Source organism: Heptranchias perlo, chromosome 20 (genome assembly GCF_035084215.1).
Source record: "Heptranchias perlo isolate sHepPer1 chromosome 20, sHepPer1.hap1, whole genome shotgun sequence".
NCBI classification, from domain to species: domain Eukaryota; kingdom Metazoa; phylum Chordata; class Chondrichthyes; order Hexanchiformes; family Hexanchidae; genus Heptranchias; species Heptranchias perlo.
Genome location: NC_090344.1, coordinates 45,225,722 through 45,239,696, shown reverse-complemented (window position 1 = coordinate 45,239,696; position 13,975 = coordinate 45,225,722). Strand labels below are relative to the sequence as shown.

The window sequence follows — 13,975 nt, the reverse complement described above, 5'->3', positions numbered from 1 at the left end:
GGGAGGACGCACCCTGTCAATCATCGTCTCGCGGCAATGGCGGTTGCTTCGGTCGGTTGGGAGCTCGGCTGGGCCTGGGGTGTCAGGTGTTGAACCCCGGCGGTGGCAGGAGCGGGAGCTCGATGGCGCATGAGGGAAAACGAGGCGTCTAGTGCGAGAATGTTGGGCGTGTCGCCGAGCTATCTGCTGCTGTGCGGTCAGATTGTGCTGCTGATGGCCGCCGTGCTGCTGCAGTGCCTGTCGGGCTCCTTCTCGCAGAACATCACGGCCAACCGGAGCGACGAGAACGGGCCGACCCAGGAGGTGTTGGAGTACCGCGACCCCATGTCCCCGCTGGTGCTCTGCAGCTTCCTGTAAGTCCCTCGCCCGAGGGAGGGAGGGATAGTGTAGGCCCCAGTGTCGGCCGCACGGCGTTACGGGTAGGCGGAGAGCCGGGTGAAGGAGTTGCAGCCGGGGGTTTAATTCTGCTGCCCCCCCCCCCCCCGCCGAGTGTGGGAAATCTCCAGCAGCAAACAAACCTGGCTGGAGTATGGGCGACTGAACCAGTACGGGCCTAGACAGTGGGTGGAGATTTTCAGGGTTTCTTCCCTCTTGCATCGAGTCTAGAGCACAAAATCAGGCCATTCGGCCCAACTGGTCTGTGATATTATTTATGCATCTCTCCCAATCAGCATATCCTTCTATTCCTTTCTCCCTCCTGTACTTATCCAGCTTCCCATTAAATCTATCTATACTATTCACCTCAACTACTACTTGTAGCCAGTTCCACACACTGGGTAAAGAAGTTTCTCCTGAATTCCCCTTTGGATTTTTTTTTTAGTGCCTATCTTATATTTATGGCCCCTAGTTTTGGTCTCTTTTTTTCCCCCCAACCTCCCCACGAGTGGAAAAATCTATACATCTACCCTATCAAACCCTTTAATTACCTTAAATCAGGTCACCTCTCAGCCTTCTCTATTCTAAAGAAAAGAGCCCCAGCCTGTACAGTCTTTTCTGATATTTATAACCTCTCAGTTCTGGTATCATCCTTGTATATCTTTTTGGCATCTGCTCCAGTGCCTCTATACTCTTTGTAATTTGGAGACCAGAACTGAGCAAATTACTCCATGTGGTCTAAGCAAGGTTTGATATAACTCAAACATTTATCAGCTTTTGAATTTGATTCCTCCAGAAATAAACCCCAATTCTTTGTTTGCTTTTTTATGGCTTTGGTAACCTGTGTTACTAATGCTAATGATTTGTGTATCTGTACCCCTACTCCATTTAGACTCTTATTTTCCAAGGAGTAGATAGCTGCTTTAGTCCTCTTCTTCCCTGGCACACGAGCCCAGGGCCTTCTCTTCCCTGGCACACGAGCCCAAACATGAACTCAGTGTCTTCCCCCTGTTCTTGCCAGAGTGTGACTTCCATGGCTTTCTCGTTCCCCTCCCTAAACATGAGCCTAGGATCTTTTTTTCCCTGAAACATGTGCCCAGGTTTTTCTCCCCATGGAACATTGGCCAAATGTCGCTGGTGAGGCCGGCATTTATTGCCCATCCCTAATTGCCCTTGAGAAGGTGGTGGTTAGCCACCTTCTTGAACCGCTGCAGTCCATGCGGTGAAGGTTCTCCCACAGTGCTGTTAGGAAGGGAGTTTCAGGATTTTGACGCAGCGACGATGAAGGAACGGCGATATATTTCCAAGTCAGGACGGTGTGTGACTTGGAGGGGAACGTGCAGATCGTGGTGTTCCCATGTACTGCTGCTCTTGTCTTTCTAGGTGGTGAGGTCGCGGGTTTGGGAGATGCTGTCGAAGAAGCCTTGGCGAGTTGCTGCAGTGCATCCTGTGGATGGTACACACTGCAGCTACGGTGCGCCGGTGGTGAAGGGAGTGAATGTTTAGGGTGGTGGATGGGGTGCCAATCAAGCGGACTGCTTTGTCCTTGATGGTGTCGAGCTTCTTGAGTGTTGTTGGAGCTGCACTGATCAAGGCAAGTGGAGAGTATTCCATCACACTCCTGACTTGTGCCTTGCAGATGGTGGAAAGGCTTTGGGGAGTCAGGAGGCGAGTCACTCGCTGCAGGATACCCAGCCTCTGACTTGCTCTTGTAGCCACAGTATTTATATGACTGGTCCAGTTAAGTTTCTGGTCAATGGTGACCCCCAGGATGTTGATGGGGGATTCGGCAATGGTAATGCCATTGAATGTCAAAGGCAGGTGGTTAGACCCCTCCTTCCTTCCCCTCCCAAACATAAGACAAACATCTCCTTCTTTCCCCTCCCCCCCCCCCCCCCCCTGTAATATGTGCCCAGGGCTTTTTGTATACCTCCACCTCAAAATATGAGCCCAGATTCTTCCTCTCTCTTTCTCACCCCCCTCACTGCCACGAAACATAAGCCTCGGGTCTTCTCCATTCCCTCATTCAAACATGAGCCCCAAGTGATCTCTACCTGAAACATTAACCTGTGTATTTTTTGAGAGTAATTTTGTGGTTGGTTGGAGCACAAACCTGTAAAATTCAAGAAAATAGAAAATGCTGGCTACATTCATAAATAAGTTAATATTTCAGGTGTAGACACTTCATTAGAACGTAAGTAATATTGCATTTACTTCGTACAAAAGCCTCAAGTCTTTGTGTTTGGTTTGTTAAATGATGGTTGTTTGTATTTTTAATTCTGTATTGCTTGCAGGCCAGAAGAATTTGTTCAGTGTGATGACCCAGTGGACCTTTTTGGAAATGTGACTGCACAACAAGAACAAGGATATGGCTGTGTAAAAGTAAGGAAAATTTTTAATGTATCTCTACCTCTTGTCAATTAGTTTTTATTGTAAGATGTTCCACTGTTTATTTCGGCTGGTAAGACTACCAATCAAATTGCACATTAGGAAGGGATTACATCTGAACTATGAACTTGCTGTTCTCTCCAAAGATGCTGACTGACCTTGAGTGTTTCTGGCATTCCCTGTTTATGGTCCAGATTTGGCAATCTCTATCTAATGTATTTCCAGTTGCAGCAATGAGGCTGCTACAGTTGCTCTCAGTGCCACTGGGTGGTGAGGGGAATTGGTAAGCAGACGTCCAGCTCCTGACGCCTGTTCAGCGACTCCATGATCTTGAAACTAGGCAATCCATCTGTGGCTGACATTTGAGCTTGATACCTGAATTGAAGAAACTGCTTTGCAGGCTGTCTATCTTGTACGTTGAAATAGAGATTAATTTCGTATGGGTTGTCATTGTGCGACCCATATAATTCAATGGGGGCAAGGCAATGTGAAGTTGAAATGTAAAAAGTAGTCTTGGCAAAAAAGGCTGCAGACAAGACCACACAACTTGAATCCAATATATGCTGTCTTAAAATGCTAGAGAATCCTATGTAGAATGGAGCTTTATGTCCGATGAATGAATGATATTAAAAATCTCTTTACTGTTCCAAGACATGAGGGACCCAACGCTAAATGGCTTAATTAACTTTTTAATTTGGTCAACAGTTTGGCGGGCAAGCTTATAGTGAAGTGGAGCATACGCAAGTACATTGCACTGCATTAAAGGATATAGAGTGTGCTGGCCCCCGCACTTTCCTCAGAGGAAAAGTACCATGTATCAAGTAAGAAATTAATTTGATTATTTAACTTTGTTATTTTTATCACTTAATTTTTAATGTCGGTTGACACTGTCTTATTTCCACCATCAAATCTAAAAGGGGAGATTCAGCATTTTATCTGTAACTGGGTGTGAATTTTTTTGTCACACCCCATTGGTTCAGGTTCATTTGTGACCAAAATGGTTTCTAAATTAAAGTCTGCAGTGCACATGTGTTGAAAGGAAACTGTGATTTACCGTAACTTTTTTTTGCCTCAATTATGACTTGACTTAGCTGACTGCCTTTTAAATTGGTCACATTGTACACAAAATCAAATTTAAAAGTTGACTATTACGGACTTGTAACAGATAACACTATTCATTTTAAGAACTAAAGAAAAATTGTCCCACACGTGGTTCAGACCAATTAAACTGTAAACATACCTGTGCACTTAAAATTGTTTCATTTATATTCTTGCTGAAGAAGTACTCTATGGTACTTTTTAAAAGGGATTTGGATATATACTTGAAGTGAAAAATTGCAGGGCTGTGGGGAAAGAGCAGGGGTGTGGGACTAATTGAATGGACCTTTTGAAGAGCCAGCACAAGCACGATGAAATTGCATATTGCATATGTATAGTTTCAATCTGTTGAAGCATTGAGGATGTGAAGTGCCTGACGGATCCGGGTACAAGATACCTAAATATTTCTAAACTATCTCGTGTGCATTTGGTGTGAGGAAGTGTGCTGCGCCAGATTAAAAATTTTGGTTGGTTCATGAAATGTGTCCATCCAGTGTTCAGTGAATGTCACTGGGACGGGCCACACGGCTGTGTCAGACCTTCACTCGAGCAGCAGGTCCAGTGGTTGGGAGGACCTGAGAATGGGATTCCAAGATTTTCCTGAAATTATGTTACCATGCCTCCAACTTGAAGATGTGAGAAGCGAGCTGGTACAAGAGTTTGTTACTTTATTGGTTAAGCAATGAACAACAATTCCAAAATATGCTGATTGTGATGGGGGAGGGGAAAGAAGAGCCGAGCAGGGTGGTTCTTGGTTGAAACTGAAAATTGTAATGGCAGTTGTGTGGGCACTTTTCTGGGCAATTAAGTCATGCCCACTGCTTGTTTTAAAGCACAAAATACAAATATATATTAATGCGTTTGTCTTGAGCCAAATTTATTACAAAAGGGGTGTCCACAGATCTTGCATGCAGGCATTAATTTGAATAAAGCTCCGTCACTGGAATTACACTGGAAATGTACAGTTGACTCGTTATCTCATTCACAGACAAAACCAAAAAGATTTAAGTTTGCAGAACAATTTGAACAATTCAGTTGAATGACTTGTTTTTAACATCATGTTATTTTTTCCAAGCCCTCTTACCGATGTGTATTTTGCAGGTACACTGGACACTATTTTGTAACAACTTTGTTATATTCCTTTTTCCTGGGGTGCTTCGGTGTTGATAGATTTTGCCTGGCGCACACTGGCACTGCAGTGGGAAAACTGCTGACACTTGGAGGTCTTGGGATATGGTGGTTTGTGGATCTAATACTACTCATCACAGGAGGCTTGATGCCCAGCGATGGCAGTAACTGGTGCACTTACTACTGAAGGTGCATTTGGACTGAATTCTATGAAGTCTTTGGGTGTGGGGGGAGAAGGACAAAGCGCATCAGGAGCCTGTGGTGCTGTTTGCTGTTGTGCATCTGTTGACAGTTTATTTGGGCACATGTCTGAACCCTAACATATAAATCCTTGTTTTTTTTCCATCCCTCACATATTTGATCTATCCCTATGGGCATATGTAAGATTATAGAAGTCTCATTTGTAGACTTTAATAAGTTATATGTATCATTTTCATGAAGTCTGTAAATAATGTAAATTGTGCAATCATGTTATTCTGTACTTGATTCTAATTTTCTGCTTAATTCGCAGTATGAGTATTGAAGTGCACACACACCAAGGTAGACATACTGGAATATTAAAGATGGAAATTGTAAAGTTCTGTAACACTTTCAACCTGGTTGTATTTTTGTGAGGTAACTATTGTTGCCTGTTACTTCAGTGCTTTTATCAAACAATACAAACACAATCTGAAATTTAAAAGATTGTAGTTTAAACTGTAGTGGAATTTAATATGCATACCATACAAAATATTTAGGGAAGTTAAAACCCGGTTGGAAGGTAAACCAAGAACTTGGACAAAATTGTTTTCAAGCAAGTGCAAGGAAATTCAAGTGTGCTATTTAACATATAAAGCCACCAGAGGGCGTAATTTCTCAATGATTCGCAGGCAAAAAGTGACCAATAAAATGAATTTTTTTGGAAATGTAATTCTTCATTTTATACTTCATGTCCAGGCTTTGTGTGAATCATGCTTTTATTTTCGTAAATATTGAGAAGGTTTACCATAGCAGGTCAGACCTGAGAATTTACACTATTTCTGTAAAGCAGAAAAAGTCCGAGTATTACTTTTTATTTAGCTTGAGGTATGGTTGCATTGTTCATTCAGTGGTTGAGTTGGATGATGCATGTCAGATTTACTTCATGCTGCTTCATAGCTACCATCAAGCACATGTAGTGGCAGCAGCCTTGCTTCAACTACCCTTTTTTACTTATTTTCTCATTGTGGGAAAATATTTTTCATGACTGGCACTTGTCATAGTGTAAAACTGAGATATACTTAAGGAGACATGCAGGTGCGATTATACCTGCACTTTTATAATGTGGGGCTGCACCGGGGGACAGTAAGCGGGACAAGTTCTAACATTCATAATTCATCACTCGCATACCTGCTGGTGTATTTCACATGCTCCATGTCTTTCAATTGTTGCCACCGTGTTGCTATCTGGCACATTATCCCCTTGGTCTCATTTTGTGTTCTTATTTGTTTTTGTGATGACACGGCACTCTGTCTCCTGATCCATATTTTTGTGGTCTATTGCTTTGCGTACTGTTGTGCTGGCCTGGAAAATATTAGTACAACAGCACTGAGGCAGGCCAGACCTTGCCTTGGAAACAAAAGCGAAATACTGTGGATGCTGGGCAAGAATCAATTGAAGTAGGAGTCTCTGTAATGATGCAGCAAGCCCGGCCTGGTCGAGTGGGTAGATGACCAGCCCCCACATCTTTTCCAATGCTTTTGAGTAGTCTTCCATGTGGGGGACCTTGAGACAGAGCAGTGGCTTGTCCTTAGGTTTTGTACAAAATCATCTGGCCTTGGATATGAATGTAAAAGGTATGATCAGTAAGTTCGCTGATAATACAAAAATTGGTAGGGTGGTAAATAGCGAGGAGGATAGCCTCAGTCTGCAGGACGATATAGATGGGTTGGTCAGATGGGCGGAACAGTGGCAAATGGAATTTAACCCGGAAAAGTGCGAGGTGATGCACTTTGGAGGGACTAACAAGGCAAGGGAATACACAATGAATGGGAGGACCCTAGGCAAGACAGAGGGTCAGAGGGATCTTGGTGTGCAAGTTCACAGATCCCTGAAGGCGGCGGAACAGGTAGATAAGGTGGTAAAGAAGGCATATGGGATACTTGCCTTTATTAGCCGAGGCATAGAATATAAGAGCAAGGAGGTTATGATGGAGCTGTATAAAACACTGGTTAGGCCACAGCTGGAGTACTGTGTGCAGTTCTGGTCGCCACACTACAGGAAGGATGTGATCGCTTTGGAGAGGGTGCAGAGGAGATTCACCAGGATGTTACCAGGGCTGGAGCGCTTCAGCTATGAAGAGAGACTGGGAAGATTGGGTTTGTTTTCCTTGGAGCAGAGGAGGCTGAGGGGGGACATGATTGAGGTGTACAAAATTATGAGGGGCACAGATAGGATGGATACTAAGGAGCTTTTTCCCTTCGTTGAGGGTACTATAACAAGGGGACATAGATTCAAGGTAAAAGGCGGGAGGTTTAGAGGGGATTTGAGAAAGAACTTTTTCACCCAGAGGGTGGTTGGAGTCTGGAACTCACTGCCTGAAAGGGTTGTGGAGGCAGGAACCCTCAACATTCAAGAAGCATTTGGATGAGCACTTGAAATGCCATAGCATACAAGGCTACAGACCAAATGCTGGAATATGGGATTAGAGTAGACAGGGCTGATGGCTGGCGCGGACACGATGGGCCGAAGGGCCTCTATCCGTCCTGTATAACTCTATGACTCTATGACTCTTTACTCTACATCCCATTGTAACTGCATAGCTGAAATTAAAAATTTGGTGTGTTGGAAATTATGGATGTGAACACTGAGGTAGCATATTGATGTGCCGGCATAGCACACTGCACTGTGGATGTTTCAGATGGAGTATTTTTATCCATAGTTTACAGTTCCAGGAAGTTGGTCCATATGAAAACTTCCAAAGCAGCAACAAGACCCTTTTCTCTTTCCCATTTTCTCCCTTGCCCTCCTGAATGTGTTGACTGTTTGCTGGGGTACAATTCTAATGGTTACATGGTCTCCATTACCGTACCTAAGTAGCCACTGTCCAATACCACAGGTGTCCTTAAGTATGCCTTGGTGTATGAGTTATTGTTCATGTTCCTCTGTCTTGCAGGTAGGCTTCCCAAAAGGCAAGACTGAAATTCTGAGGCTTTAACAAGTGTCGGGCTTAAGACACTTCTAATACACCAGTTATTTTCTCTTTTGATCTGATCACAGTAGCCATGGAGATAAGATGAAGCTGCTTAGGTAGGAACACCTGTGTGATTACAAAGACAACCAGTGGAAATTTGTCAGCTGTTCTTCTCAGAAGTGTTCCTTTATCTTTTATTTGAACGAGACATTGAAAGGAATTCAACTGATAGGTTTGCCTCTTTAACCTTTTTATGACCCGTTTCAAAACTGCTGTGCTTTTTGCGCTGACTTCAATAACTCTTGCTGTTAATGGCTTGTCCTGTGAATTGTTTGCTGGTTTTGTCTGCTTAAAAAGTGTCTGACAGAACCGCTATTGACCCGTTCCTTCATCGTTGCTGGGTCACTATCCTGGAATTCCTTGCCGAACCATCACCATGAGGAACTGCAGCATTTCAAGGAGAAAGGCCGCCATCACCATCTCAAAGACAAGTTAACGATAAGTCAGCAGTCACCTTTTGTAATGATCTCTGATTGGATAAAATCAGATTTCCTCCTGTTAATAGTTGAGGCAGATTTTGGTGCAAAAGGTGGTTTTTAAGTAATGGTCATTGAAAAACAGTATCAGAAAATTCCATAGAAAGACAACAGTTGTCTGCGCAAATAGCCTACTGCCCAGTTTACCTTGAATGCAATTCTTATTGAATAGCAGATGTATTTATACTTATTCCATTATCTTGAGTCTGAAAAGCTAATGTTTTCTAAATCTGAGCCTAAATCTATAAAATTGCATACAGACTAAATGAAAATGTGTTAAATTAGTACAACAGATTAAATTAAAAAGAGAACTTGTTATAACTTTACAGTAAATGAGCTGTAAAAAGTTTGAACTATTCAAAACACAACAGGGAGGAAAAAGTGCAGGAAGGGCCTGGTAAAATAATGTTTGCGTGGCTTCGATGAGAAATGTGTGCTTTTCTGCCATCAAAAACATGTGACTGACTTTCTTTGAAATATTGAGACACACAAGCAGTGCCAATTTTTTTTGAAAAGTAACTGAAATTTGTCCTTGTTTACTCAGATGTGAAAGTGCTGGCATTTATTATTTTATCCAACAGAAATTAGTTCATTTTGTTCAATATATAGGGTGTGCAATAGACAGACAATCAAGATTTTCTGTGTGTTCTCTTTTGGTAGGATTTATTTTTAAAATTTTAAACAAAGTAAAAGCAAATCATGTCATATGTTTTATGCCTGACACAATTACAATATTGCTTACTGTTACCAGTCTTCATATCTCATGCTCTTAGCATGCCCACCACATGGGGGAGGGAAATTTGTTTTAAAAATGCATTACCTAAAAATGAAAGTCTGACGGGCAGCATTCCAATCTCCCACTTTTGCCAAATGTTCATAAACTAACTTGTATTTTGCTGTGAGGTTCTGTTTGCACCATAACGCTTTCATTAAATTAGTTTTACCCATCTTATGATCCTCTTGCACTGGGACAGTGGCGATTACCTGATAGCTGGCCAATATGTGATTCATCACAGGAGGACAATGCTCTGTTGATCTGTGTTGCCTTTTTTTTTAATCCTTTTAGCGCATACGTGCAATTAACTGCTTTGAAGCACTTGTGCCTGTTGCAATATTGCAACTGAACAAAGTCCAAAAAGGTGCATTAATAGGAAGTTGAAGTCTTTTTTTGGTGTCACATATCGTGAATATTTCTTATTTTTGTGTGTCTCTTAAAACTCAAAGCCTTGTATGTTTGACTGCAGTTCTGAGATTTGTAGCTGCACAGTGCGATTCACCCGAGACACACTACAGGCTTTGAATTGCAATCCAAGGGCCAGGATAAAGTTCTGCATTCACAAGCTAACATACATGCACCTGGATGGTAAATTTTAAAAGTTTTGGGAGTATCTGCTTTCTCCAAACATTTTTTAAAAATCTGAAATTTATCAAGTGACCAAGAGGTCCAAAAGACCACCTGTGCCCTTTTTAAATCCACTTGTCACTCTACTGGAGTTGTACCCCACTCGCTGTCAAGCCCAAGCAATGTGAGATAGCCTTCCCAAGGGATCTAACGCAACTACATTCTGGAATTAGTTTGGGGTTGACCCTGGAGTTGTACTGTCCGACTTTTGCATCATCGTGCAAAAGTATTCGTACAATTGCATCCTTGGTGCCTAACGTTTTCACCATCACTCTCTCCCTCTGCGTGCGCATACAAATCAATCCAGGCATCTATCTTAGTTGTTAGTACTCTTGAGTCTGCAGATTTAGCACACTTCTCTCACTCACCGCAGGATGTTATCACAGAATCATCAGCACAGGAGGTGGCCATTTGGCCCATTGTGCCTGTGCTGGCTCTGAAAGTTATTTTATGAAAAATTTTATTTTGTATCACATTTATTTCCTAATTTTATTCTAGGAAACTGATAGATTATTACAAGTTTTCAATTTAAGAATAGGAAAAAGGCCCCACTTGCATTAATAATCCAGACAAACTCCTCATCCAAGTTGACTGTAAACTATTTGGGCAAAGGTGATAATTATTAAGACTATCAATAGTTTCCTCAATAAATCAAGCCAAAAAGGAAGAAATTGGTGTCAAGGACTTTTTTAATAAATTACTTCCAATTTAAAATGACTGGCAATATCTAGTACATATTTTATGCCACTTTATTCAATTCACTGCCATAAAGGACCACCAGAGGGCACCACATAACACCACACCAAAACACCCACAGAAAAATAATAGAAGGAAAAATCAGAAATTCACAACATGCATCAAAAAACAAATAGATAGCGAAAAAGACATCTGACACGGAGCCTAATTTTGCAATTTTTTCTGCCAATATTAGATCGTAAGTTTGGAGAAACAGCAGTGTTCACCAATGAGGTACAGCATGTTTGACAATCTACCATAATTTGTTGAACTGAAAAAAAGGGTTGTTAATGGCCTTTGAATCTTTAACTTTGGCTTAACCTTAAAAAAAATCAATTGAATGCCTTTTCAAAGATGGGGTGACAGAGGCTAATTTGGTGCATGAGAAAGATTTATTAAGTACCAAAGTCTGCACCCTTGGCATTTCCTTTGCTATTATCTTATAATAATGACTTGGTCAACTGTTGACAACAACTGCAAGTTCTAAATGTTTAAATGTCAGCCTGGCTCAGCTGGTAGCACTCTCACCTCTCTGTCAATGAGTTCAAGCCCCACTCCAGGACTTGAACACATAATTCTGGACTGACGTTTCAGAGCAGCGCTGTCAGAGGTGCTGTCTTCAGATGAGACGTTAAACAGAGGGATTATCTACCTGTTCAGCTGACACTTTTCTTGAAAAGGTGCAGGGAGTTCTCCCAGTGTCCTGGCCAGCACTCATGCCTTCCATCAACACCAACACCACCAAAACAGATTAACTGATCATTCACTGCATTGCTGTTTGTGGGACCCTTCTCTGTGCAAGTTGGCTGCCACATTTGCCTACATAACCATGATAGCCACACTTCAAAAATAATTTGTGGGCTATGAAATGCTTTGTGACATCCTCAGCATGTGAAAGGTACAATATAAACTGCTATAATTTGTTCATTTCTTTAGTGTATATTGCATTATGTAGCAAGGCAGGTAAATGGGAGTTAGGATACAAATCGGCCCTGATCTCATTGAATGGTGGAATAGGCTCAAGGGGCTGAATGGCCTCCTCCTGTTCCTATGTTCCGAAATACATGGCACATCTTGGCTGTCACTGTTGACAATTGTGAACAATTTTACAACACCAAGTGAAAGTCCAACAATTTTATTTGAAATTCACAAGCTTTCGGAGGCTTCTTCCTTCCTCAGCTGAATGTTGTGGAAAATTTTCCACAACATTCACCTGACGGAGGGAGGAAGCCTCCGAAAGCTTGTGAATTTCAAATAAAATTGTTGGACTTTCACTTGGTGTTGTAAAATTGTTCACAATTGTCAACCCCAGTCCATCACTGGCATCTCCACATCACTGTTGATTATGGCACCTTCAACAAACAACCAAAATTGTTGAATCCTGGCTTCACATCGGATCACCCCCTGCTGAGATAGTACTTTGTATTGATTCCTTGCTAATTATCAGTGTTTCTCACTTAACTGAAGAATCTGCTAGCTGTATTGTGCATTAAGAAAGGGACAAAAGATTTTGAAGACGCGTGATGCTTTTTCAATTCAGTTGAATGCAAGGACAGTGTGGCATAGTTAATGCAGCTGTAAAGTGGTGTGCCACTTACATAACTGCTGTGTTACCAGAGTTTGGGACGATATCAAACCACACCAACAGATTTAATGAATAAGAACATTATTCTTGCAGTGGAGTCCAATGCCAACCAAGAATGCAAACACTGTTACTTTGCAGCTTTTCCTTGGCCTGCTCCTTGATTGCTTGCTCCTTCAAATAAACACCCCTTAGTTATAAACTTGGCAGAAAAGTCAAAGGTTTTTGTAGCAGTGCTTTAAATCATTTGATGTTATTCGTTCTTATTTTCAGTAATGCAGTGTTGATTGTTCCTTTTGGGACCGTATCTGTGGGGGTCACCCTTTACTGTACAACTTCCTATCATAAAGCCTAATGGAAACCAGGCACGTTTTTAAAGACAGGCAGCCAAGGGCTGAGGTCACCGAGAGCTCTGGAGAGGAAGGAAAAGATTTGATGCAGTGCTGGTGATGGAGTCGGGAACTTGCTGGGATGTGTTATGGAGATAAATGATGGCTTGCCTCTTATTCCATGTTTATTGGACAGTAAATGAAAAAAATTAATAGTGGCTAACAGGAAGTCTTTTTTATTTGCTCTCAATGCAAAACTAATGGAGCAGTGCTTTGCTGTTAAAGCACCACTTCGATGTTTGTTTGGTTATTCTGTTAATTAGTTAAGGACAATTAGCAGCTCATTAGTAATGTCATTACCTATTCATATACTTGATCTCACAAATTAACAATGTTGCAATTGTGTAATTGATCCTGTCTTTCAACAATGGTGAATTGCCAATACAACCAAACTGCACCGAACGCTATAAGCAATTACAATGAGATAAGTTGGCTTGTGGTTTTGGAAAGCAGATTTTGATCAGTACAAGTAGGGACCAGCATAACAGGACTCCACCGTCGCTGATAACATTTATATGGAGAATATGGACTGCCTGCTGGACAGAAAGGAGTTTGTGGAGTATTTCCAAACCATATGCAATATTCAGTTTAAACAGTCATGTTGAATGTGATTGTTTGCAAAATTATGTGGACCAAAATTAAAGCAGCAACAGCAGATTTAGAAAGGGACTTGGGAGTAACAAGAGACTTGGCACTTTCAGTATCAAGATAATGCAGAGAAGTAATTAAAAAGCAATTTGAATGTTGGGATGTATAGCCAAGACAGTGCAGCATAAATCTATGAAGGTATTGTTGAGGCTTTATAATGCTTTGTTTGGACCACATCTGCAGTACTAAGTACAATTTTGGTCAAAATACTTTCGAAGGGTTCTGTGTGCACTGGAATGGGGGCAGGGACCATCCATAAGAATGATCCCAAGTGTAAAATGGATGAGCTATGAGGAAAGGTTGACAGGGCAGTAGAGTCATAAAGCAGCTGGCTGCTCGGCTGGATGAATCAGAGTACCAGATGGGTGAGCTTCAATGGGCATAGTAGCTTTTTTTCATCCTGGCCTTTATGTTCTTAAAAGCAAATAGATATTATTTAAAATGGAAGAATGTTCTTAGAGATATGTAACAGTAGACCTTTCAGGGTTGGGTTGGATTGTCCTGTGTTCTAAAGACTGAAAAACTGCAGCAAAGCTTTGAGAT

At 41.7% G+C, this 13,975-nt stretch overlaps 1 protein-coding gene across 1 annotated transcript; it reads left to right on the top strand.

Moving 5' to 3' along the window:
* On the top strand, nt 1-5,899 carry tm2d2 (TM2 domain containing 2). The gene is made up of 4 exons (XM_068001204.1): nt 1-353; nt 2,670-2,757; nt 3,469-3,584; nt 4,963-5,899. The coding sequence occupies exons 1-4, from the start codon at nt 130-132 to the stop codon at nt 5,174-5,176; spliced, it is 642 nt and encodes a 213-aa protein (XP_067857305.1). The 5' UTR covers nt 1-129; the 3' UTR covers nt 5,177-5,899.
* The last annotated feature ends 8,076 nt before the right edge of the window (nt 5,900-13,975 follow it).